Source organism: Parambassis ranga, chromosome 13, assembly GCF_900634625.1.
Source record: "Parambassis ranga chromosome 13, fParRan2.1, whole genome shotgun sequence".
In the NCBI taxonomy this organism is placed as follows: Eukaryota; Metazoa; Chordata; class Actinopteri; family Ambassidae; genus Parambassis; species Parambassis ranga.
Genome location: NC_041033.1, coordinates 8,423,492 through 8,449,135, shown reverse-complemented (window position 1 = coordinate 8,449,135; position 25,644 = coordinate 8,423,492). Strand labels below are relative to the sequence as shown.

General features: G+C 40.8%; 2 protein-coding genes across 3 annotated transcripts; both read right to left on the bottom strand.

Moving 5' to 3' along the window:
• Window positions 1-394: 394 nt before the first annotated feature.
• Window positions 395-20,126, bottom strand: st3gal4 (ST3 beta-galactoside alpha-2,3-sialyltransferase 4). Of its 2 annotated transcripts, XM_028419843.1 has the most exons (12): window positions 19,835-20,126; window positions 14,273-14,328; window positions 12,944-13,015; window positions 11,804-11,885; window positions 11,371-11,460; window positions 10,035-10,132; window positions 9,719-9,782; window positions 9,298-9,393; window positions 7,496-7,685; window positions 6,900-7,037; window positions 1,325-1,477; window positions 395-1,244 (listed from the first exon to the last, which is right to left on the bottom strand). In XM_028419843.1, the coding sequence occupies exons 3-12, from the start codon at window positions 12,963-12,965 to the stop codon at window positions 1,155-1,157; spliced, it is 1,023 nt and encodes a 340-aa protein (XP_028275644.1). In that variant the 5' UTR covers window positions 12,966-13,015; window positions 14,273-14,328; window positions 19,835-20,126; the 3' UTR covers window positions 395-1,154. The 2 variants fall into 2 exon arrangements, with proteins under 2 accessions (XP_028275644.1, XP_028275643.1); XM_028419842.1 differs by lacking the exons at window positions 12,944-13,015; window positions 14,273-14,328; window positions 19,835-20,126 and adding an exon at window positions 12,443-12,482.
• A 3,299-nt stretch (window positions 20,127-23,425) lies between these two features.
• tirap (toll-interleukin 1 receptor (TIR) domain containing adaptor protein) lies at window positions 23,426-24,845 on the bottom strand. Its single transcript, XM_028420195.1, has 3 exons — window positions 24,710-24,845; window positions 23,952-24,548; window positions 23,426-23,828 (listed from the first exon to the last, which is right to left on the bottom strand). Exons 1-3 carry the CDS (start codon window positions 24,714-24,716, stop codon window positions 23,761-23,763), a joined length of 672 nt encoding a protein of 223 aa, XP_028275996.1. The 5' UTR covers window positions 24,717-24,845; the 3' UTR covers window positions 23,426-23,760.
• Between the last annotated feature and the right edge of the window lie 799 nt (window positions 24,846-25,644).

Below are 25,644 nucleotides of genomic sequence, written 5' to 3'. Positions count from 1 at the left end.
CCACCATGTGAGTAAGCTTAGTTTATACATGCCAATGGCCTGTTTCCATTCATGTCAACTCTCATATAGGGGAGTGTGTATAGAGAGTAGAAACAATTATTAACATCTGTCGCTCACAGTACATGTATGTAAGTCCTTCTCTTCTCATTAGCATTGCGCTGTTCTCTGGTCTCCCAGATGTTCATCCAGCGCATGTGTTTGCTGGCAAATGTACTAGTGCTAGTCCTACTGCTACCATTACCCTAGGCACTATAAGGGGGGCTGCTGCATGACTGCACCATGTGCAGTGCAGTAAACTACCTACTCTATAACATGCATGCCACTGAGGCATTCTGCCATCCAGTGGTTGACAGTGACATTACAAAGAATTAAGTCAGAATGACAAGACTCTGTGTTTTGGTCCATTCTTTTCATTTTAACTAAAAGAGGACCACAAAAATTGACATATTTTTGGTCCTCTTTTAATTAAAAGTGTCATTTTATTCTGTACATTAAAAAATATCCAGTGGTACCTTTTGTATCTGAAAAAACACAATATAATAAATTAAATGACATTAAATGTAATCAAAACGTAGCAGGAGCGAGGAATCTAAATGTGAATCTAACGTCTGTGAGCGGCTTCCTTTCATTTTAACCAAAATGTACATTGACAGTGACAAACACTTTTCTGTGTTTACAAAGAAAGCAGATTGTGACCTTGGAAAAATGAACATATTACAATTCACCGACAAAGAAAAAGAAACCCCAGCTGAGGTGAAGGTCTGAAAAGGTTTGATCCCCACAATGTGGCAGCAATAAGCTCATAGCAAAGCCTGGAAATCAATAACTGTAACTTTCATTCAAAAACATGCAAGCATTAACACACATTTTGCAAAATGCTGACAAGTATCTCAACGCAGTTCATTTCTTCAACCCAGTCAAATCACTTAATGTAATGTCTTTCTGTTTTACAGAAAAATAAGGTGCCAGCAAAGTAAACGTTCATCAGAACTAGATGTGTGTCACCAAATGATTTAATGCACCAGCAAAAAGTCACCTAATCCCACCACAAGAAGGCACTTTAAGGTCCAATTTAGGTCAGATAACCCAAATCAAATCCACATATAATTTGGCATTTCTTCTTCACTTCTTCACTTCTGCAAACCGTATGTGTATCATAAATGTGGATGTAAGTAAAATATGGCTCCTGAATCCTCCAGCTTTTTCAAGGCTTCAGCTTCATGATTGAGGTCGTGGTAAGAATTCTGTAACAGAGAGAGGGAGCCATTCAGAGAATTTAAAGCTTTCCCAGACTACATTTCAAATATTTATGACTGCTACCCACCTTCATAGACTTCATGGTGTCATATCCATAATAATGAATAGGCTGCCGTTGGGTCTTTGTGCTAGGGTATCCAAATCCAGCAACATGGACCACATCACAGTAGTTAAGGGCGACATAGACGGCGAGGATACCCGTGGTAGGATGCACTGGTTTCTGTAACGAAATATACTCATGCTTAACATGCCCGACAAAGATGTATGATTTCAACATTACCAATATAATATATGAAATTATCTTTGTAAAGGTTAGATTACCCAGACATTGTGTTACAGTTTCAACCACTGTTTAGGATGTGATGTTATACAGCAGCATTTTCTCTATACTGCATCATATGAAGTCTTCAATTCTACCACTAGATGGTGGTATAGGGAAACAGAAGCAAACCTTCACTTGAAGGTCAGCTGATTCCATGTACAGATTTTGATTGTAAAACATTTGCATTCAAACCCTGTATATAAACATGGCATGTACAACATATCACTATGAGAAGAGGAAAATCTTAACATTGGGAAATGTACAGTCATTAGATGAATTGTCTGTATTGTTTTAACTGGTTACTAAATCATCATCATTTGCTTTTTTGCAGTTATTTTAGTGTTATTTTAGTCACTGTCATCCTGTATTACATTCTATTTGTGCAGCATTTCAAGGACATTCAAGACATTCAAGTAGAATTGATCATATTCTGATTTCCAAAGAGAATGGACATACTTAAAGATCTGAGAATAGACTGCAGTTGTACAAAGTCTTATTAAATGTTTCTACAAACAACAAACCCTGACCCTGACATGCATCACTGGCAAAACATGACAGGATTAATAGACAAAGCAAAACCATACAAAAACACATAATCAAATAGGGGGTTTTCCCCAATTCCCAAATGATTCTCATTACATCTTAGTATGTTAGTTTACATCCATGGCTCCAATCGGTGAAGAAAGCATGTTGCTCCTTCTCTCTCTCTCTCTCTCTCTCTCTCACACACAAACACACACACACACACACACACACAAGGCCACATTCTAACAACTCTGTGAGCTCAAAATAAAAAAGGACACTATGTGATAAGATAAGAACGTATACGGAGACATAACATAAAAATAAATGACACAATAAAACAAGATAAAGTTGGACTCTAAAAAGGCGTGACACACACTTCAGATATTATAAAAGGGTCACATTAATATAAACACACTGTGAACAACAAGTTTAGTTCAGACTTTAGTTTAGACGCCCAGAGAATGGGACTAGAGAGCAAAAGCTGATTGAAACAAGAAGAAGTGTTTTGTAAACTTTTGCTGGAGTGGAGTTAAAATAGGAAACCATTTGGTTTTGGTTAGCGTGTTGGCCGCAGCACTGTGAACAAAGCTTTGTCAGTCCAGCATGATGCATCTTGTAGTAAAGAAGTAAACAGGAAATAATGCACTGAGCTGCTTGATTGACAGGAAGCATCTATTGTTGAGGTGTTTCTAAAACTGTATTGAAGACAGTCCTTTGCTTCTAAAAGGTAGCAACACACATTACACCACAGGTCTGTGGTATGCTAAACCTCAATCCTTAGAACATCTCTGTTTTGTCCACATTTTTTTAAACTCTAAATTTAATATCAGCAGTTCACAGGATATATAGTCCTTCCCTGGGTTTAGGTAGTTGACAGCAAAGGATACGTGTAAAATAGTTTGACAAAGAACGATCATAAAATTGTGAAAGTGACAGCTACTAGAAAATAAGCTTCCAGAGAAGACTGAACATCTATAAAAGTGCTAAGAGCTGCAATTCTTTGATAAAATTGGTCAGCTATCCTAGTCGCTTGTTCACAAGCCAGGAGCAGTTCATTACTGTGACAAGGCGGCTCAAAAACAACTTTTCTTGTGTCTTTATTTATTTAGAGTTGACATGTTAGAAACTACAACTTGTCACAGCAGCACATGAACTCTGTGACCCTGTTATGTCTTCAGAAAAACAGACAACAAAAGAACTACTGCCATCTTTTTCGGGAAAAACAAGAAAAACTAATATGTGCACACAAGACTTCCCCTGTGTTGTTTGCCACTTCCAATATGGCTCTGTCAAAGATTATCTGTGCTCACAGAGGCAAGACGAAGAACCACTTCCACATGACCTTGAAATAAAATAAACTTTCTCCATTCCTGTGAAAAACCCATTAACAACAGCTTTTTATATGTTTTTTTCTTTTCCCTGCCCTTATATTTCTCTGTATATAACAATGATTGACAAAACTACTGCTCTTTGCTATAGCACAACCTCCATGCCCTATATAGTTTTATATGCAAGAATGTGTGTTGTGTCGGGTGTGTGTGTGTGTAGGGTGGGATATGTGCAACTCACCCTTTCAAATAATTTAATTAAGGAGTTCCCATCACTTCTACAGCCACAGGTGTAGAAAATCAAGCACCTCGGCCTCTCTCGGGAGCTCAGTGAATTCCACTGTGGTACTGTGATAGGATGCCACCTGTGCAACAAGTCCAGTTGGGAAATTCCCTCACTACTAAATATTCCACAGTCAACTGTTTGTTGGAAGTGACTGGGAATGACAGCAATCAGCTACAAAGTGGTAGGCCACATAAACTGAGAAGGGTCAGCAGATACTGAGATGCATAGTGCGCATAGGTCACAAACAGACCTCCAAACTTCATGTGGCCTTCAGATAAGCTCCAGAGCAGTGCGCAGAGAGCTTCATGGAATGGGTTTCACGGCTGAGTGGCTGCATCCAAGCCATACAACACCAAGCGCAACGCTAACTGTCCGATGAAGCCACTGGACAGTGACGAATCACCTTTCTCCATCTGGCAATCTGATGGACGAGTCTGTGTTTGGCGGTTGCCGGGAGAACTGTACTTGTCTGACTGCACTGTGCCAAGTGTGAAGTTTGGTGGAGGGGGGAGGGGGGGTGGTTATGGTGTGGGGTTGTTTTTCAGGAGCTGGGCTTGGCCCCTTACTTCCAGTGAAAGGAACTCTGAATGCTTCAGCATACCAAGAGATTTTGGACAGATCCATGCTCCCAACTTTATAGGAACAGTTTAGGGATGGCCCCTTCCTGTTCCAACATGACTGCACACCAGTGCACAAAGCAGCGTCCATAAAGACATGGATGAAGGAGTTGGGTGTGGAAGAACTTGACTGGCCTGCACAGACTGACCTCAACCAGACAGAACACCTTTGGGATGAATTAGAGAGAAGACCACAAGCCAACATCAGCGTCTGACCTTACAAATGCACTTCAGGAACACACCTCTAAAGCTTGTGGAGAGCAAAATGCTTACTAACTTTATTGCATCCAACATTTGAGTTATGCCATTTTGTTATGGACATAAAATATCGAGTGCACCAGCAACTTATAAAAACAAACTTCATGGTGATACATGTAAATACAGCATGTCAGACTGTGAGGTTAGAAGATGGCGAGTCTCAAAAATGCTAAAAGTAAAAAAAAAACTTAGCAAACTCATAAAACCTGCACACAGGCAAGTGTGTCAGTACATAACCAAAAACAAAAGAAGCCGTCCTCCAGCTGACGGCCTTGGATATCGCCAAAGAGCTGCACATACCCACCGCACAGTTCAAAGAGACAGACTTGGTGGGTTGGTGCAGAGGAATGATGTGGTGTAGTAGATTCGCATTTGGCATCAGCATTACACTATGATTTTTTTTTACATGCACATGTAAAAATATTGTATATTGTTTTATAAAAGATGAGACTTTCCATTATAATGGCGGGAGTCATCTTATAATCAGGGTTGTCTTGTATTTGCAACAACACAGTAAGTAAGGGATATTGTGTCCTGAAGGGGTTAAATCCAATCTAAATACCACCCTACTGCAGTGATACACATGGCAATCTGTCCAGAAAAGCCTCGATAAGTAACACAGCTTTCACTCTGTGTATTTTCTTTTGCCTTTACTTCAGACACTGATGAGATCGCTGCAATAAGACACAGCTGACATTCTGACTGTAACAAGCTCATGTGGTCACCAGCACACAGGCGAACACCGCAGCTCTGCTGTTCCACTGCACATAGTTTGGACTGAGGCCCATGGATCCATGATGAGGGGGGTGCGCGAGGGGCGGACCCACATACTGTTACTACTGCAATGAGACCTAACAGAACTCAACACACATTTTGTGTGTTTGGGGTGCAACAAAGAAGTCTTATGGATGCAGGAAGGAAACAGAGAAACAGGGGTGGTTTCATGTGCAAGAATGTGTGCAGTGTCGGTTGTGTGTGTGTAGGGTGGGATATGTGCAACGACAGTGTCTGCTACAGTCAGGACCCCAGCTGTTATTTGGCAAATGAGAAGTACCCAAGGACAGAAAGGAAACGCAACAAGCCTGTTGGCAAGACAGAAAGAGGACAGTGAAGGCTTTCACTGTGAAAAATGATTGTTTACGGCTCTAATCGAGCCACTTCAGCCTCAAGTTCACCTAACGCATCCTTCACTGCACAGCCTTTATACAGACAGTACATCGCTCCTGATCGCTGGATCGCGGCTGACTTCCCACCGCTCACTCTTCTCATGCACCAGCCAAATGTTTGTACTGCACTCCAAACTGGTAACACCCCTGTCTCCCTTTGACAAAAAGGAGAGTGGAGAGGGGAACAAGCAGACCCAAATCAGAACTTGGCTGGAGCCCACATCACAGACTACCCGCACACCTCCACTTGGCAGAGCAAGGGGTGCAAATAAAAACTTCATTCTACAGGAGTTGTGGTCCAAGTCAAAAGCCAGTGTTCCTGATCTGCACAAAACATCATGCGTCATGTTTTTCTCATTGCACAACCGCTGCACTCTCACAGGAGTTAGATCAGAGTTATGTTTCCACTTTTGTTGTTTGCATGTTTTGAAGAATTCTCCTAAGTCATTTTTTTAATACTTTACTTTTATACTAGCTTCCCTGAGCCAAAAGTCTGTGTGAAGATCAACTAAACCTTGAGGGAAACAACTGTGAAGGTCACAATTCTGGATGTCATCCCCAAAAAAAAAAGTAGCAATAATCAGCTTTACAGAAGGAACACTGGGAACTGTCCTTTGTCTAAAAACAGAGCATCTGGCTGAAATTTATACAATATTCTGGCTTGCCTTCAAAAGCCAATTATTTCCCAGGGATCTGATGTGCAGCCTGGAAGACACGAGGCACTTATCCTGTAATGAGATGCCAGAATGCCAAGCAGAAGCTAATCTTCATCATGTTGCTGCTGCAACTGGATCCAAAAAAAAAAAAATCGCTACTGACTTTCAACATTTCACCTTCAACGTTTCAACGTTTGCCTCTTCCGATAAACTGTTAATCACTGAGCTCAAGACATGTCATCTGAGGAACTGTGGTTAACCCTTGTTAACATTCATGTGGAAAGTAGTGAAGGGCAACAGGAGACAAATGGGGAAGTGTGGAAACAAACAACAGGGACCGTTTCAGTGGGAAGATTGCATTTTAAGTATTAAATACTGCAACAAAACAGAAGCATCATGACTACAGAGTAAGAGGTTGCAGACTTGAGTAGTCCACTAACGATAAGAAATTGTTAATATTCTTAAAACTTGAGTGTCCACTGACCTGTCTACCCTTGGGGTGCAGAGGGATGTGGAGCAGCTTGTCTGCAGTCTGGTGCAAAAAGTGTGGGTCCAACACTCTGAGCTGACTGCTGTCACCCAACCAGATCTGAGGAGGGGGCTTCCAAAAGCCTTTCCTGACCTGGAATGCACACATAAATAGACAGAAAGATAAGAGGCAGGATGTTATGAGAGTGTCAGGGAGAAAAGGGGCACAAAGAGAAAGTAGGACTCGTCTATTTTTGGTAGACAAAATGGCTTCATTTACGCAAACAGCGGCACAGTTTAACCCATGGCCACCTCGAATGTCTGGAAGCAACTAAATCGATGTGTAAATTAGCGGGTAATGACCCTGCAACTATTAGCAGTAGGAAGCCGGAGGTGCTGGGAGCAACAGAGTGAAGGATGTCTGTGATGGAAACTACATTTAAATCTGAAGGGGAACGGCATCGCTGAACTCGAACCCTTTAAGTATTTGTTCCTGATATGGTTGAGTGGCAAGAGTTGGAACAGAAACTGAACAGCGTGTGTTTATGTGAGGCAGAGAGGATGTGTGCATGTGTGTGTGCGTGAGAATGCATTCTCACACATATCCTGTACCCTCTTCTCATTATAGAGGATCTCTTTGAGCCAGCGTAGATCTTGTTGTTTGAAAGGCACCAGGACCATAAGTGTGTTGGGCTCATTGTGCAGTCCGGGGTTGTACGAGGCCGACTCGGGGTAGAAGAATCTCATGGTGGTCTTGTTCCCCACATCCTCCTCATAGCCTCTCACTGGAGCATTATTCAACCTGACACATGGACAAAATGCTATTCAGCTACTTTTTAAGCATCTGTATTTTTGCTATTATTCATGCAAACCTGTGTTTATTGAATCTGACTAACATTGTGACCAATCCTTGCTAAACCAGACACTATACCTTTAAAATTCATCTTTGTGTGTCTGTATATCCTTTCAGGTCATTGATGTTTTTTTCAGCTCCAATTGTCAGTGATGGTCACATGACACCCATGCTAATCCTTGCCCTTTTGGCTTTTTTTTCAGTGGTAGGACCATCTATCTCCATTCAAAGCTCACACATCATCCAGTCAGCCTATTGCAAGATGTAATAAAACCACCACAATAAAGTCACTGGGCCTCTTTGCAGTTTACTAATCCTGCTTTCTGAGTTCAGAGATTAAATGTGACACCAAAAGAAAAACAGAAAGGCAGCTCATCATATGGCAATACAAAAACAAAAGTCAGTTCACACAAGTGTGTTTATGGCAAACCTGCATTAAACGTTTCCAGATCTACACATGCTTTTATTCAAGCTCCCTGTGGTGATGATTCACACTGGAGCCTCCAGGTCTTAAGATCTGTATTACCTTCAACCAATCTTAACTAAATCCTCAACCAATTAGTGCCGATTGTGCCAATTAGTTGGCGCAGTTCAGTAGTACAGAGTGAGACCTTGTTTAGATAACTGATTAGTCTGCACTTTGGAGACTTACTGTAAGTCTCGACAGGCTTTTGAGTAAAGCACTTTTTCTATGACAGAACCAGCCCGATGACGTCAAACTCTTAAGCATGCATTGAATTCTGAATGTCAATAACCTTACTCTACTTGGCCAGGGACCCGTTAGCTTCTGAGGAGAAAGAGAGGGAGAAATGTGCGGCAGCAGGAGGAGGGGAGAGGGGGGGAGACAAGAGAGAAAAATGCATTGTGGCCAAGCCAAATTCTGGCTGGTTTGAAAGAGGCTTATAAAAACTCAGAATGCATGTGTTCATTCCTAGGCTGTAAAGTCAGATTTACAAAGTGCCTTTGTCCCAGAGTGAACTAAACACTTTCAGTTCTCCTTTAAAGAACTTGTTTTGACCCACAACTTTGCTAATTGCTGCGAGGACGGCTCTGTGTCAGAGTCATATGGTCACACAGTGGGATCCTGTCCATCATTAGGCCACTGCCAAATAAATTTATATCCTTCCTTCAGCGGTCAGGAGGGGGGAAATCAGCACTCTCCCTTTTTTTAAGGTCATCAACCAAAGATCTGCTCTTTATTTCCTCATTCTAAAACATGACGGTGGTTTTGAATAGATCATTATTTGGGTCATGGTTGTACTATATAAAAAACAGCAGTCGCTCCTAAGTAAAGCAAACAAGGCAGTAAAAATGGGTGGATGTCATGCTACAGCAATCGCCTTTAAACACTGACCCCACGCCTGTTTCCTGACGTTGCTGGGTTTATTGACTTATTGTTTTCCTCATTTGTATTGCATTATTATTATTATTATTATTATTTCTTATTTGCACTAAATGTCTATGTAAACTACTACTGCTACTATTATGCAAATACCACTCTCATTTTATGGGTGAGTTCAGTCTGTAAATGTGGTGCTGTGTGATGTTTGTCCTTCCTTACCGAATGACCACGTCGTATTTGTTGATGATGCTTCCCAGAGAGGTGTTTTTTAAGGCGAAGCCATTTCCTACGACTACGCAGGTTCTGCACTCCAGTCTGTGGAGGAAAAACCCAGCATACACACAGATATTGTTAAAATGGTTCTGAAATAAGATTTTAATATTATGTGCAATTAGAAATAAAATTCCCCCTTCTAGAAAGACCCAAAGCTGCTGTTATAACTGCTATGATGGCCTGTTACCGTACATGGCAACATGTTTTTGAGCAATCCCACAATCCAATTCAACAGATCAAATCATAGATTGACGTCAATCAACAATTACAAAAAATACAATACCACATTACTGATACAATCTTGTCAGGTATCAACATTAAAAAGTTGAGCTTTGTTATTATTTCTTTATTTATTGCACACACTTACTTCTCAATGTCGTCTGGCACCTGGTAGTTGGCAGTTACAGCGAGAACTTTCAGTAGCAGCAATTCTGGGAGGGAAAGTGATAAAAGCAACCACAACGCTTTGACTACACAACATAGGGACTGCTGTTTCTGTATTAATACAGTTCATCATGTGATCATGACAGCGATTTACAAAAGTGTGATATTTCACTTATTTTTAATGCAATTTGCATTTAAAGTAGGCTCAAGTTATTATAAAGTCTGAATAATCATAAACATTATAGTATGTGAGACATGCAGAAGCACTTGATAATGTAGAGTGGAAAGTGCAAACATACCACTGCCCTTAACGCCATAAGGTAATGCCAGCTTTGACAGATGCTCCCGCCAAAAGAAATCCTCCAGTTTCAGAAAGAGCTGCGTCTGTCTGCTAACGCTGCACGAGAAGTGTCAGAGCAGGCGTTACAACATAATACCTCACTGGTCTGCAAACACTCAAAGATTCACTATATGGATGAGTTACATTACAAAAGGCTTTGCGGCTGAGAGAGAGAGAGGGAAAGGAGGATGTGAGTGAGCCAAAGATCAGCAATGAAAACCGCTTGAGGTTTTCTTTTTGGCTATAATAACTAACAAATTACACAATAGACAATACCATGTGTACTGCCAAACCGTACAAGTTAGCACATGAGAAAACGTTCTGGTATCCATTAAGCAGGTAAACCGGACTCATTATAAGAAAGCCATTCATTTACATGATGTCACTCAATAGAAATGCCCCTCATTAAAATCCTCTGTTGGCATCGCTCTGCTAAGGAGAGGGGAAAGAAAACAATAACATTCACAGGGCCCTGCACAGTGAAACAAATGTGGCAGGTTGTAATATGTGAAACAGTTGTGTTTCTGTGTTCGCTGGCTTCAGGACCCCAGCTGTTTATGACCCACTGTCTTTGACAGTGAGTCTCCCAGACATTTATTACCCTCTTATGTGCCAGCTAGCTCTCCATAGGAGATCGGGATAAACCTCCAGAGAGGGGTCTAATTAGAGAAATGTCACTGTGGACTGCCTGCAAGGCCTCCTTGTGACTGTAAGGACTGATGTGAAAATCCAACTACACCTAACACAAATCATGTTCTGTGTTTTTTTTACAGGGGTAAACACAAGGATTATGGATCTACTGCATTAAAGGTCAGGCAGAGGATGGTGGGCTGAAGACATCAACAGTGACCTTTGACGAGGTGGAGATAAACCACACATGGAGACCATATCACTATTTGGCAACAGTTCAGAGCTGAATATACTGATAACAGAGGGTTTAATAATAAAACTAGATGTCTGACTTTATCAAGTGTGTATTGTGAGCCAGTATTGGGTTTTATATTAACTTTTCCACTCAGCCATTCCATCAAGACATTCCACATGAGTGAGTGAGACGTACTCTAATCACTACTTAAATGGAAACTTCTTTTTTTTTCATGTTAAAACTCTGTTCTTTCTCACTAAATATGCTTTTTACTTCATTACTGGTAAAGAGCAGTCCAGCTGCATGGAACCTGGCACCTTGTGTGCACATAAAAAATGTTGGCATATATTATCCTCCTTTAATAAGCTATTCACTCCCACCCAGTTTGTAAAAAACACACACACACACACTCAGACGTGCCATTACTTACTTAAAGTTAAGACTCTCCCATTTTTTCTGGGTTAACCAGCCACCACACAGCGACTTGCTACTGTTGGGAGACTTGGTGGTGCCTCCGTAGCTGAAAGACAGACAATTACCACAAACTGGCATGAAAGCTCCTGCTGAATCCATAAAAACACAACGTGCCAGGAAACTTGGTAGAGAACATTCAAAAAGATGGGGGCATGTGCGAGTGCCTCAGCTGACCAGCGGCTCAGACCGCTTGATGAGAATGTGGGCTGTCTACTCAGCATTTAATGACTCAGCAGCACTGCACAGGCCTCATGAGATTACTTCTTTTTACCAGAAATGGGCATTTCTTTTGATTGTGTGACCTCAATACCAGAGCGACCACACAAAAAATGTAATGAATGAAGGAAGACAGACATGTCTGTGTTCATCATGTGTGTGTGTGTAATTACCTCTGAATTATGGAATAAGAACAGTAGTATGTGACAAAGGAGGCGAAGAAGAGGAGAACTGGGAGAAACCTAAGGCACCATGCTGGAGCACAAAAAGACAAAAAACACAACATAAAAGCATTAAAACACAGCATCATCACTTAAGACTTAAGACTTCTGAGTGTAAAAAAGAAAAATATGCTGCCATATTTATATACTCAATACCAATGTGGGTTCTGAAAAATGATACCAGAATGGAAATTTGTGGCTTAGAAACTGTTCAACCGTTACGGTTTTATAGCAAAGAGAGAGAGAACCTCCCCAAAAACAGAATTTGACTCTTCCAGTCAAGAGCTGATTTGCCATGTAACCATGAGCTCCATGCTCTTGGTTTTATTTTGACTAAATGTGAGAGACTGATTGAGTTTTAGAAGGCCCCAGTAGAGATAGCCAAAGACAGGAAGTGTAACCATATCATGATTAGATTATTCTCAAGACTGCTCCCAATCTCGTGTTTCCATTCCCATACTGTACAGCATCAAGTCTTCTCTACCAGCAGTGCTTTGCCTTTAGCTTTTCAGCACAATGACAAATACTGAGAGCCCCTTAAATATATATAATTGAGTTAGATGACACATTGTGCCCAACCTGTACACCTACAGCATGGCTCCAAATGTCTGTCCATGCAATAAAACCAGTGATGGAGGATAACAGGAAAAGGCCTGTAATAGAGTTATGAATGTAGAAGAGCAGTATTATTTTTCATGCATGATGTGTAATATAATAATCATTTTTATTGAATAATGTATATCTTGAAGAAAGCATTTTATCTTTCGGCATGTGAGCTAGCTTTCTGTTTTTTTTGCGCAAGATAAATGTTATTTATATCTTTTTTAATTTCATACAGCTAGAAAAGAGAGAGAGGGCAAAACATGCCTTTTATGCTTCCCTTTTAAAGAGGATTATTATCCAGGCAACGCAGAGAAAACAAAATGTTCTGCGGTACTGTTGGCACAGGCTCTTCTACAATTAAAAAAGAATTTAGATTTAGACTTTTTTGATGTATTCGCACAAAAGCTTTTGATAATGTAGGGATGGGCAACACGTTAAAGTAGTTACAAAGCATTGATGTGCAGGTTATCTTTGTCATTAATGTCCTACTTTTTGTTGCCTTCTGGGACATCTTCACATGCTCCTTGGTCGTCTCATGTCTACACAGTCATCAGGGTCATCCTAGTAACACAGGCATATAAGAATTGACTTTGCACTATGTTGTAAAGACTTTCTTTCGTCCTGCAAAGATGCAAGGAGGAACTACTATACAGTGTAATATTGACTCATAATCTTCAACCACACTGCTGTGCATTGCACAAACACATGCATGCACACACACAAATATGCAGAATGGACTACACAGACTTGAGAACAAGAGACAGAAGAGACAGCACATGGGGACTGAGGATCATGGTGGACGGAGCGGCCTCTAAACTGCAGCATATACTGCATCATCTTCAGCACTGTGTGCTTTCCTCTGAGTTCAGCTTATGGCTTAGAACAGCTTAAAGGGCATTTAACACCACATGTACGTATCTGACTATTTATTGCACAAGTCAGATCCTAATCTCTCTGAAACAGGACTTTCATGCCTGGCAGTACTTTAGAACCAACACATGAGTTCTGAAATAAAACTGCAGGAGCGCACAGCTGACTGTCTATTTCAGGATATGTGTGCATGTAAATACTGCTAGCTGTGTGTTGCAATAATGGTAATGTAATACTGCTGCAAACCTCTCGGTAAATCATGCTCGCCCAAACTTTGAGACAGTAAAGGAGTGGAAGTCACATGACTGATTAACACCGCCACTGGGGCGCTTTTACTATATATGCACACGCACACACACACACACACACACACACACACACACACATCCCTCCTTATAAATCAAAATTTCAACAAATAGAACATGATATATGACTGCTGCCTCCTGGATCAGGGTGTGGCTTTTTTTTAATTATGAAAACGCTGTGTTTTCTTTCTGAAGAAGACATGTGGCCGGCCTGTGTCTGTTTCCTAGATTTTTGTTTAGGAAATGACAAAAGCACCGAGGAATGTAGACAGAAGCAAACCTTAACTGCATCTCTTTCATGAGACAGGCATTTTTTTCTGTTGCTGTGATCCACGTGTTCTGTGTCTGCTGTCAATGCTGAGCTGAGTTGTGGGGCTTAAGTTAAGATAAATATGAATGACTTTTGACAAGGCTTGCTGGGATACTCAGCGTTATAGTATTCTTGTCGACTATTTAAGTGGGATTTAAACCTCATGCTTCAATGATGACACACCGTCCCTACTTGAGATATGAAAATAAGTGTTTACATAACTATGCTTTGCAAATAAGTAGATGTGTGACATGGTTAAATCCACTTTCTGAGTGCCGAACACACTGCCTGATTAACACACATTGCATATTGAGCTTTTCCTGGAAATCTTACCTTTGCCTTCTTTCATTTCAGAAAAGTCTGTCCTCGTTCAGATATAATAGGTCTGCCTGTAAGAAACATGATAAAATAATAAATAAATAAATCAGACACTTGAAAACAACCTGGAGTATCTGCACAATTATCTTGTTATTTTGCTTTTTTCTTCCCATCCACTGCACTTAATAAGCAAGAAAAGACTAAACATGATTACAGGAGGATGCAAAATATTAGATGCATCACAATTAGGGTTGGGCGATATTGGCAAAAAAAATTAATCACGATTAATTGTGGCATTTAGCCAATAACGATTAATTTGACGATTAATTGATGACAATTGCACTTACATGTTTTTGACTCTAAATTGGCACAGTGTTCTAGCATGATACCGACAAATCATCAGTCAAGTTAACTCCTTCATTCTAACAGGTTAAAGTAGTGATTAGGCACAAACCAGCCATGGAAATATGTATTGATAACAGATGCACCAACTACTTCAAAATAATAATGAAGCAAACATTTAAAGTAGCTTTGTCCTTCAAATGTTCTTATATTAAGGTCACAGAGCAGTGCATGTCAACATTAAAATTAAACAGGACAAATAAGTTCAGAAAAGTCACATCAGTGATTATTTCAAGTTAAAAAATGTGTCTGTGCAAATGAACCTGTGACTGGTGCATGTTTTCACTCAGACTGTAGAACAGCAGCAGAAAAAACATGACAAACAAACAAACCGGACAATTTCACATTTAAATGTATGTCTCTGCAAATCAACCTGCGTTACAATCTTCCAGCACTTAGTTTGGTCGTAAGCAGCACAATGACTAAAGGTATCGCTGATTCTCGGCTAAGTGGAATTCTTTCCAATATCTGGAGGAGACATCGCTGTTGTAATGTTTCCTATCTTGCTGTGGAGTCCGTAAATAAAGATCGGAGTTCATTCTTTTGATACGAGCAAAAATCCAGTTACTATGGCAACAACCAACGCTACACGCTTCACCTATTGCACATACGTCAAAGTCAAGGCCCACGAATGAATTATCTATGGTCCCCGGGATGATATTTGATTAGTATTAGAACCGGCCCGCAGGCCATAGCCGCCCGCTGGTGTTTTGCTACGTGCAATCATTTCAATATGTTTTAATAAACATTGAATCAGTCCGGCCCTCGGCTTATAGCCAATTTGTTTTTTTGGCCCTCTGTGTATTTGACTTTGACATCCCTGACCTAATGCATGTCGCGGCACTATATACAGCTGTAGCCAGCGTTGTGTCCTCCTTGCGCTTTCTTCGGCTTTCTTCGTGCTCCGGCTTATGGTGACAGAAGTTGAACTTATGTTAGGAACGTGCTGCTCTGCTTGATTTAACTGAACACCACTGCCTTCCGCCATTATTGTTATTGTGGGCTCACATGTGCGCGGGTGATGTTGAGAGTACGCCGCACACAAAAATGCGTCATCATGACAAGGCACTAATCGCCGTAATCGATAAGTGGCAAATATTAATCGATGACAGTTTTTATGGCGATTAATTGCACACGATACGATATACCACAAGCCTAATCACAATAAACATAATTTATACTAAAAAATAACATGCTGGATGTCATGCTCAGATCAGAGCTGGCCATTATTTATTATTTTTTTTTAGTATAAATTATGTTTATTGTGATTAGGCTTGTGGTATATCGTATCGTGTGCAATTAATCGTCATAAAAACTGTCATCGATTAATATTTGCCACTTATCGATTACGGCGATTAGTGCCTCGTCATGATGACGCATTTTTGTGTGCGGCGTACTCTCAACATCACCCGCGCACATGCAACAAATTAGCTGTTTTATGAGATTTTTGCCTGGACTTGTTTTTCCCACGTATTTATGGTTTTACCGACTCCATTCTGATCAACATCCTGGTTACGTTACTGTATCTCCTCCACCCTCCTGAAACATGAACAGTTTAAACAGCTGGACATACTGTAGCTCCCAAGGCTATAAAGCACACAAGGAACCGGACCTCCTCACGGACGCCACGACCAAACACAAAAGCAGAGCTGCACTGCATGTGCGAGAGCGATGGATGGGAGGGAGGGCAAACTGCAGAGAGAGCGGTGGGGGCCCGTGAGATGCCGTGAGGCACGCTGGATGGATGACTGACACTGGAAAAAGTTCTCAAGATGTTAGGGACCAACAGAGCGGAAAAAGATTTAGTCCTGTCACAGGAGCACCCTTCACCGCAGATGTTCTTGACTTTAAGCATTGCTTTAAGTATAACCGTGGCTCATGAAAGAAATGTAGACAGACCACTAAAAGAGCTTAGTCACACACTGTAGTGATTATGGATGAGTCAGGCAGCTCCCACTAAATCGCACAGAGGAAGTAATTCCGGCAAAGGCACTCAATGGGAAATTTGTTGTCAGTGAATTGTTGGTTAAACGGCTTCCTCCCAAATTCCCAAGTATGGTAGGTTCTAAGAACATCTGTAGCTACTTGGCATTATAAACTCAATTATATAAACTGGAAGTACTTACAGTAGGTAGCTAAGATAAAAACAAAGAATCCTTTCATTCATTAGTTTTATATCTGTACCTTGTACCGTCTGTGCATTATTGTGAGCTCACACACTCTGATGTCTTTCTGCCATTAATAATCTCTGGACACACGGCCTCACAGATTTATTCTACAATTTATTGGGTCAGTAATAAATGAGTAAAGTCTTTGCAACGCAGCCAGCACGGACTCAAAATGACCTTCTCCTCTAAAACCCTTTACCACCTAGCAGCTGATCTCTCCCAGCACACACTCTCTAAAAGAAAATCACATGTGTGTTCAGCCCACAATAGAAAATCACCTCTAAAACACATAATCCCAGAATTTAATCTGGTCGGAAGCACTAAATCTGGTGTCCATTTGTAACATTTTGAGCGTTTTTTTTTTTTTAATGGAGAAAAGCTTTCAAAGAAATTGCAGGTATTAATCAACCCTTTGTCCCACCTAAACGTGTCTGTATGTAGAGGAAGATAATAAAGCGTAGTGTAGAGCTGAGACATGGTGAGTCCCTGAAGGTCATGCTGAAGGATTTTGGGTTTTTTCTCCCATATCCTTAGTCTTCTCTGACAACATCCTCATTCACAGTTACTAATTAGTTTGTCATAATAAGAAACAGTGGCAGTTGCTTAAACAGAAAACAAGAAAACCAAAGCTAATGTTCAAATTTAAATCAGAAAAAGTACTGAATAATATCTTCAGGTCACAGTTCACGTTCTTAAACAGCTCACAAAAGTAAATACAACATACTTGACGGTATTACTTAACAGCATTACTTGTAACTGTTGCCACACACTGGGTGCTGCTTCTTCTTCTTTTTTTGTCACCCATTCTCACTTCCTGATTATTCACTTTCACCATTAAGCTCTTAGTGCTTTAAAGTTTTCCATTTCAATGTTCTAATAAATGTGCTATGCTTAGCACATCGGACCAATTCGGATTCTTCATCTGGGCAGCTATTCAGAGGCAGGAGTTACGCACTATCCCCTTATCGCTCGAGCTAAAGAGGGCTGCCATGACAACAACAACACAAAGGAAGCAGCATATGATTCATACTTTTTTAATGGTAACAGGGCGTTTCTCCTTTTATTATTCTTATGGTTAAACAAACTGCGTTCAAAACAGATTTATATGACATCAGTTTCTTGTAACTGTGTATCCCACACGTTAGCAGTCATCACTGACTCAGTTCATCTTATTCTCTACTTTGGAACTCAATCTGCTCTTTAGCTTTCTGGAAGAGAAACATCGGGTCGAGTCTCACTTTTGGCAGCAGCTAACCACTTCCAGTTGGTCATCACAGTCTACTGAAGCATACCGAACTAAGGTTACATGTTTTTGGCCTTAATGGTCCCTTCCGTCTACAATCCACATCTCAGCATGCCACATCTGTAGGCAGTTATCATCAGGTATTATCTGCGGTTACGACAAATAGGCAGGGATCCCACAGCAATGTCAAGCTGCAGTAAAACCAATGGCATCTGCCCTTTAATGTAAGTTCCATGTAACTTTCCTAGATACTAGAGTGCAGTAACAGTTTTAATATCAAGGGAGTAAAGACTGGATGGGATATTACATAAGAAAGATCTGGATAAAAGCTGTGAGAAGAAGAGGTGAGAGGTTATTTCTGGTGCTCTGGAGGTATCAGAATCTTTGTTTGTGGTGTTGAGAGATCAGATTTCAGTGTTAAGTCAACCAAATGAAGCAAAGCTGTATCAGTGCACCTTTTTGATTTCAGAAAGCACATACAAGGTTTCATTCCGCCCACTTTCATGGAGGCCTAATTCATGAAAAGAATGATTTGCTTTGAATATCTCCCCCGGGGGACTCGTGGACATCAGCATCTTTCAGTGCAATGACCACGGTCATGAGCGTGATTACATTTCCCTGAGATTGAAGGGCAGATGTGTTCATCATATTTTTCAAGCCAGCCTAATTGATTCCTGCAGGAATGAGTCACTACTGCAGAGGACATATCATGTGTTTCAGCTGATATGCTACAAGTTGCCATGTACTAAATATCTCTAAGCCCCATTAAATCCAACATCTGTGGGGAAAAGAAAAATCTCTCTTAATAGTGCGGCTGCTACACTAAATAAAAACAACAACAGCCTGGAAACAGGCTCACATTTAATAGATTTTTTTAATGGTATCAGGGTTTATATATTTGGATTTAATTAATAAACAAATAAAAATATCAGTGCCCACACTAACTAGACAAATGCTGCCAAGGATCCGCAATCCATATAATTCTCACTAATCCCAAATGGCTGTATCATAAACCTTTTGATACGGCTGCAGTCCAAACATCCATCCACCCAACACTCAGCTTTACAGTGTCCTGATCCATGGCACAGAGCCAGACAGGGACAAAGATCTCATCACAGAAGGTGTCACTACAGGACGAAGGATGTGCAGAAAACAATAAGACTGAATCACAGCCACAACGCCACCACCTATTGTACTGATCCTTTATATTAGACTAAAACGTCACCTTGATGTCTGCAGACACCTGAAACACAGACCAAACTTATGTCAAATAAAACATAAAACACTTTAGAGATAGGTCCATTGGACACTGAGTCTGCATCCACTGATGTAAAAGCAAGAATTACAGCATAAAAAGAACATTATTGATAAGACATGCTATGAATAGCTGAACCCTGAACTCTTATGAGAAATGTGTGTAGTATTTCCTATAACAGTCCCTTACACTTCAAGCCACTGAAGACAGGAAGACGCCAACTGTCTGTCAAGTAACAACAGTCTGTGGTAACAGTAAATCATTTACATACAACACAAAGATAATGCCCACAGGTCTTCATCCATCCAACCATGAGACTCATCAAATGTGACCACACTGCCACGGGTGACCTACAGACTCTCATAGCCAAATTAAATGTGACATCTTGTGATCCAATGAGGGCAGTTACCACAGATCAGTGGCGCTTCATGCCTCCCTACAAAACTCTTTCCACACACATATAAACTGGACACACAACGTAAACTCGGACTAAGAAAGCTTTTACTCACCAGTCGCGCTGCCGGACACAGATAAGGTTCAATCACCGTGGAGCGACCCCGCTGTGTTGCAACCAAGTTCACGTTGCTTTTGGTGAGACTTAGGCTACTGCGTGGGAAACCGTGATGTGGTGAGGGCGTCAAAGCTCATCCCTCCGAGGAGCGCAGCGCAAAAAGCAGACACTCCAAAGCACGGTGTACTTTACTCTCTGCCTCTCTGCTTTAAACATCGCATGCAGATAGCGGTTTACTAAAGAGCTTTCCCCCTGTTACAGCGCGTACCCCCTTCCTCTCAGGCGCATGCGCATGCGTCTACGCGTACTGCCTGTTGGAGAGAGAGGGGTAGATCCACATTTCGTGGCTGCAAAAAACCGGACGAGTCGGAACTTGAAGGTGGTGGAGGAGCCAATGTTCATCCACGTGTTCCGTGTGATCTGCAGCTCATTATCATTATCATTACATTTATCTTAAGATTCCATAACCCGCCCTAAACTGGGCTTTTATCCCACTTTTTTTATCCCTGAAGGAAACAGATAATAGCTCCAAACGCGGAAATATTCTGCGAGCAGGACTAAACATTCTAAATTCAAATTGAAATCAAGTCTGTGACAGGTCAAGCAAAGGGAGGCAAATTATCATCCCATTAAGATACAGGCGTTCCTCATTAGAAATCATGATGCTTGGAGTTTTGCATGTAAATACACTTAGACTTAAAAGTGCAGTCTTTGATTCACATATTGTAGAATCAGTGGAAGTATGGTGGCCAAGACAGCTCAACACCAGACAACAAGCACCTAACAGCAGCCAGGTGCACCATGCTCTGAGCAGTCCAGCTTATTCCTTAAGCAGCAGTGCAGTGAGCTGTCATGGCCAAGCACCTCCAAACTGGCACTACATGTGGGTCTACCTACCTTACTATGAGGGGATCGACTGTTTTGTATCTATCTGAGAAGTTCTGTTAAAGTTCTGTTATTTTTTGACATTCATCATATGCATACAATAACATAGCTGCTTTTTCTCCATTATGTATTGTTATCATTTTTAAACTATCCAAAAACACGTGACTCAAGCTTTATCCTCAGCTCCCACTGTATTGTTTAGTCTCTTATATCTAAGAGCTTTATTAATTATGTCAAGCCGCTAGATGAATGTTTCCTGGAAATGTGCTGGCACTTATTCCTACAGAATAAGAACTACAGAATCTAACTGTTTTTAGATTTTTGGTGTAATTCCAATTCTTGCTGGCCAGATCAAACACATCTATGTGTTTTTACATGTAAATGTAGCCTGCCTGTGTAAACTGATGGTGCTGCTGGTGCTGGTATACACAGGTTAATGAACCTTTTCTAGGTCAGAAGGTAAACCATTAGAACCAACTCTAACGGTTTGCCTTCACCCTCCACAGTCTGAGTATCATTCTTGGAAACAGAAAACATCTGGGGAGTCCTGGTGATGTTGGCTGTGTAAACCTTAGTGTGAATGGGAGATAACAAAGTGAGAGTCAAGGACAAGACCAAACTGAGATTGTCAGTGTCGATGCCGCATACAAAGACAGTGAGAGATCCAATGTTTACTGTAACTGCTTTTAGACCGATTTGTAAGAATACACGTTTTTAGTTTTTTTTTCTCTTTATCTGTTGGCAACAAAATAGTTTTTGCGCAAATGTAAACCTAAAGATTACTCGCTGAACAAATGTCAGCTGGCTCAGGACCAAGGACGATGTTGGAGTTCTATAAACAGTCTGAGGCAGCCCGAGGGGTGCATCACTCTTTTACAAGCCTATTAGATCCATTGCAGTTGTTTCATTATTAAATCGAGGTGTCCATAATTCATGTCTGAGCATACAACTGGTAGCGTTTCTCCTCCCTGCACTAAAACAGACTGACAAATGTGATCCTGTTTTAGCTCCTAAACCTAACTCTACAATAGCACCTCTAGACACAAGGAGAACGTTAGAATATGAATACAGCTAGTGGTAGAATAGATACCACTGCATGCAAAAAGCTCGAAACCTCCAGACCACTGATAATGATTAGCAGCTTCCTCCTTTATTTTTTTTTCACTGCACTGTATAATTAATGTTTGGGTCTCCTGTCTTCCCTTAATCATTCCAGCCTGCTCTTACACACAGGCCAGATGAACCTACTCAACACCGTCCAGGTCAGTGCCACTGCGTCCAGTATACAGACCACCATGCTGAGTAACAGCTGGTGGTCCAAAGTGCAACAGCTACACTTAGCTGCTGAGGGGCTTTCCACACACAGAGCTAGTGTTCATTTTTTAGCTATTTTTGGATTTGAGCTTAAGTCCTGAGATTCAATTTCAAGTTTCAATTTTACTATATGTTTAGTGTCAGTTGTAAACTGACATTTTGGGCAGTTTAAGGAAAAAACTCCACAATTAGACTGACAGTGTCCTCTTTTTTGTGTTATGTTTACCAAGCTATTAACAACTTCTCATCTAGGTTATAGAAGGGAAATGATCAGAAAAGTTCCCATAGTGAAGGCTATGTCTTTACAATTTTACCTCATAAACATTGTGCACGGTGTGTGTGTGTGTGTGTGTGTGTGTGTGTGTGTGTGTGTGTGTGTGTGTGTGTGAGTGAGGACATCTAATGGTAACAATAAAAGCGTTGTGTATAACATCTGTGCCTTTTAAAGATTAGTCTAGATTTTTATGTTGGCTTGCCACAAAAGAGGCGATTATCAAGGGTCTTTTATTGTGGTGCTAAATGTCTGTTGTTTGCTAGGGGGGATGGGAAAGTGGGAGGAATATGCAGCATTAATAAAAAACAAAATAATATGTAGCACTTGTTGGAAGCTATAGTGGTACATTGTGTAAATAAAAATCCTGCCTTCGTTAAGCTATAATGCTACAGAATCACAGATGTTCCAGTAGATTTCATCATGAATACCTGATATTCTACATTGAGTGGTGGAGGAAATACCAGCTATCTGAAATCTGTGCCTGTGAGCTGGATTAACGAGGCAAAGTGCTGCCAAGGACTGAAAGTTCTTTGGATGGAGGAGAAAGGGAGTTCCTTCCAGTTTTCGAGCATGTTCAGACATTGTTCCAAATATTCATCCTTTTGCTGTATACCTGCTCATCCTTTTGGGGGGGGGGCTCTTCCAGAGGCCCGGAGCCGGTCCAAGCTGGCTCTGGATGAGACGAAGGACACACCCTGGATGCACCTATTGACAGCTACGGGTGTCAGTTTAGACATGTAATAATTCATGCACTATAAATAAGCCTGCCAGGAGAATCCTAAAAATGTTAGCACATGAAAGCCATCTGTAAGATGTTTAAGCTAAAATGGTCCAACGCCTTTTCTTAATAGGAAATTACACTTCCTCTGCTTTATTTGAAGCTGGGTTCCATAAATACATTGTGCAGCTTTCAGCAGTTTGTTATGGGTGGGTACTTCCATTTTACTCTTGACCTCTCCACCCATCTTGCCCCCTTCAACCCCCCCAGAGAGTTCATACATTCATGACTGGCACCACCTCTCTACAGGAATATACAGGGAAATACACCACCAAGTGGTAAAAACAGACTCTACAGCATGGTGATGATATACTTTATTGTGACATTCAGGGCTGTAATTGAGCTAAGACTGTAAATTTAAATTCCTTCTGTGTGTGTGCTCAGACATTCTGCCTCCACCCAGTTTGATCTGACAAGATGAAGGGCTTCCTGTTCACTGCATGAACATCCTCACTTCAAACCTGCGTTCATAATGCACCAGGAACAACGTTATGCTTTATTGTCAGGATCACTGAAATTGAGCCCAGTCCATATACTAGCAGTGTTTTTCCATTTAATACCTCCACGCTTCATCTTATTATTTAGTTGCTGCTTATAGGCTGATCACTGCAGAAGTACAACACAAGCCCCGGCAGGATTAGATCTCGACAGTCTTGTGAGTTGCCATCATCATTTAATCACTGCTAGATCCATCCATACTGCAACCATGTATCATCTCCTTCTTAGTCAGTGCTTCCAGGTCTGCAGGGGAAAATAAAAAGATTTTAAAAGTTATATTATTACTAACTATTATTATAGTTATTAGTATATTAGTACATGCTAACTTGTGAATTTTGCATGTATTAAATGTTTTCCTTTACTTACAGTGAAGCACAGTTGTGTTGACCAGAGTATAGCCATTGGGGTTCTTACTCAGGTCAATATAGTAGCAGTATTTCAATTCCAGTGGGTACTGAGAGTGGTGCAGGTTCTGAATAAGAGGAATCAACCTATTGGACATAGGTCCCTCTGCCAGAGCCTGCTGCATCATATAATTGCACCGATCATCCTGCAAAAAGCTTGGAGTGATAAGGAGAACCCGTAGGTGGCTGTCCTGCACAGCCTGGCAAACCTCTGAGAACACTGCAGCGCCTGGACTGGCGTCCCTCTGCCACAGGAAGCACCTGAGGCAGCAGGGTGACGCCTCAAGAAATGAGACCAGGCATGTGGCCTCTTCAATGTCACTGTCAGTGTCGCTGTGGCAAACAAACACGTCATACTTTTTTTCCCATCTCACATCAGAGTTCAGGACAAACCGTTGCTGGGGGGAACTCCCCGATGAAGACGATAATGAAAGGGAGGTTGAACTTAAAGGTGACGATGCTCTGCTGGCAGAAGGCGTCAGGTGTTTTGTCACTCCGGCTTCTTGTTCATGTTGTGCTGGCAGAGCTACTCTTGATTTAAAAAATTTTTGGAACCAACCTGAAAGAAAAAGAATAAACTGTACACATCTCTGACTTGATTTTAAATCAGTCTTTCTCTGTTTAAATAGCCTAAATGCAGTACCCAGCAGCACAGCATTGTTTTTTATGTTACATGCAATATTGAAAAAGACTAGTTAAATAAGTGAAACTTGAACTTACCATACATGTTGTTGACATCATCATGTCTGTTCCCCTTCTCACTGCAATCCTCTCAGTAAATGTTTAATTCTCCGTTATCTCTTCTGCTACACACTCACATTTCTGAGAGACTGAAACAAAGCCAGCACAGAGATGCTGACATCACACTAACAAAAGAGGAAGTTATATTTCTGAAAGAGTCAACTTCACATGCACAGTCAAATTCTAAATGCAAAGACTATAAAACGGTATGCATCAGTGAGCAGGCAAAACAAGAATCTGAACAAATAAATGTGGCCGAAGTAAGCTTAAGTCCAAGTGCAGTATGAGAATGAGAGTATTTCTCTTTTTTTTAAGTTCAAGAAAACCTTTAGGCTAATTATCCCTCAATAAAACACTTTGGCCGAGCTAGCCATGAGCTAGCTTTAATAGCGTGTCTTTCAGTTAAGAATGTCATTCTAATATGCAGAAGTAATAAGAGGAAGGACAAGGTAACTGTGATTAAGGTTTGTGGAAAGCCCTGATTATGGCAAGAAAGTCACATGTTATCAAATGTGTGCTATCTCCTACGAACCCATAGGTTAGCTACACAAATGGCATTTATCCACTGTATAAAGAATGTGTAGACAAAATAAACAGTTTTGATAAAACTATATAAATGGTAATTATCATACGAGGGAAATATATTCTATGATGATCCAGATATTTACAACTTCTCCCTGAAAAGGAAACCACTGTAAGTGAAAGTCAGTTCTTGATCTGTTAAACCAATCAATTATTAGTTAGATTGCAGAGCAATCGAACTTTATTATTATTGTTATTATTATTATTATTATTTACAATTTGTTGATATAAATGACACAGCAGGATCCACTGGTTTGGCTCGAAATTAAAATATGAAACACGTGATCTGAGTCAATGGCCTCGTTTAAACTATGCCTGCTTGCGCATGCGCA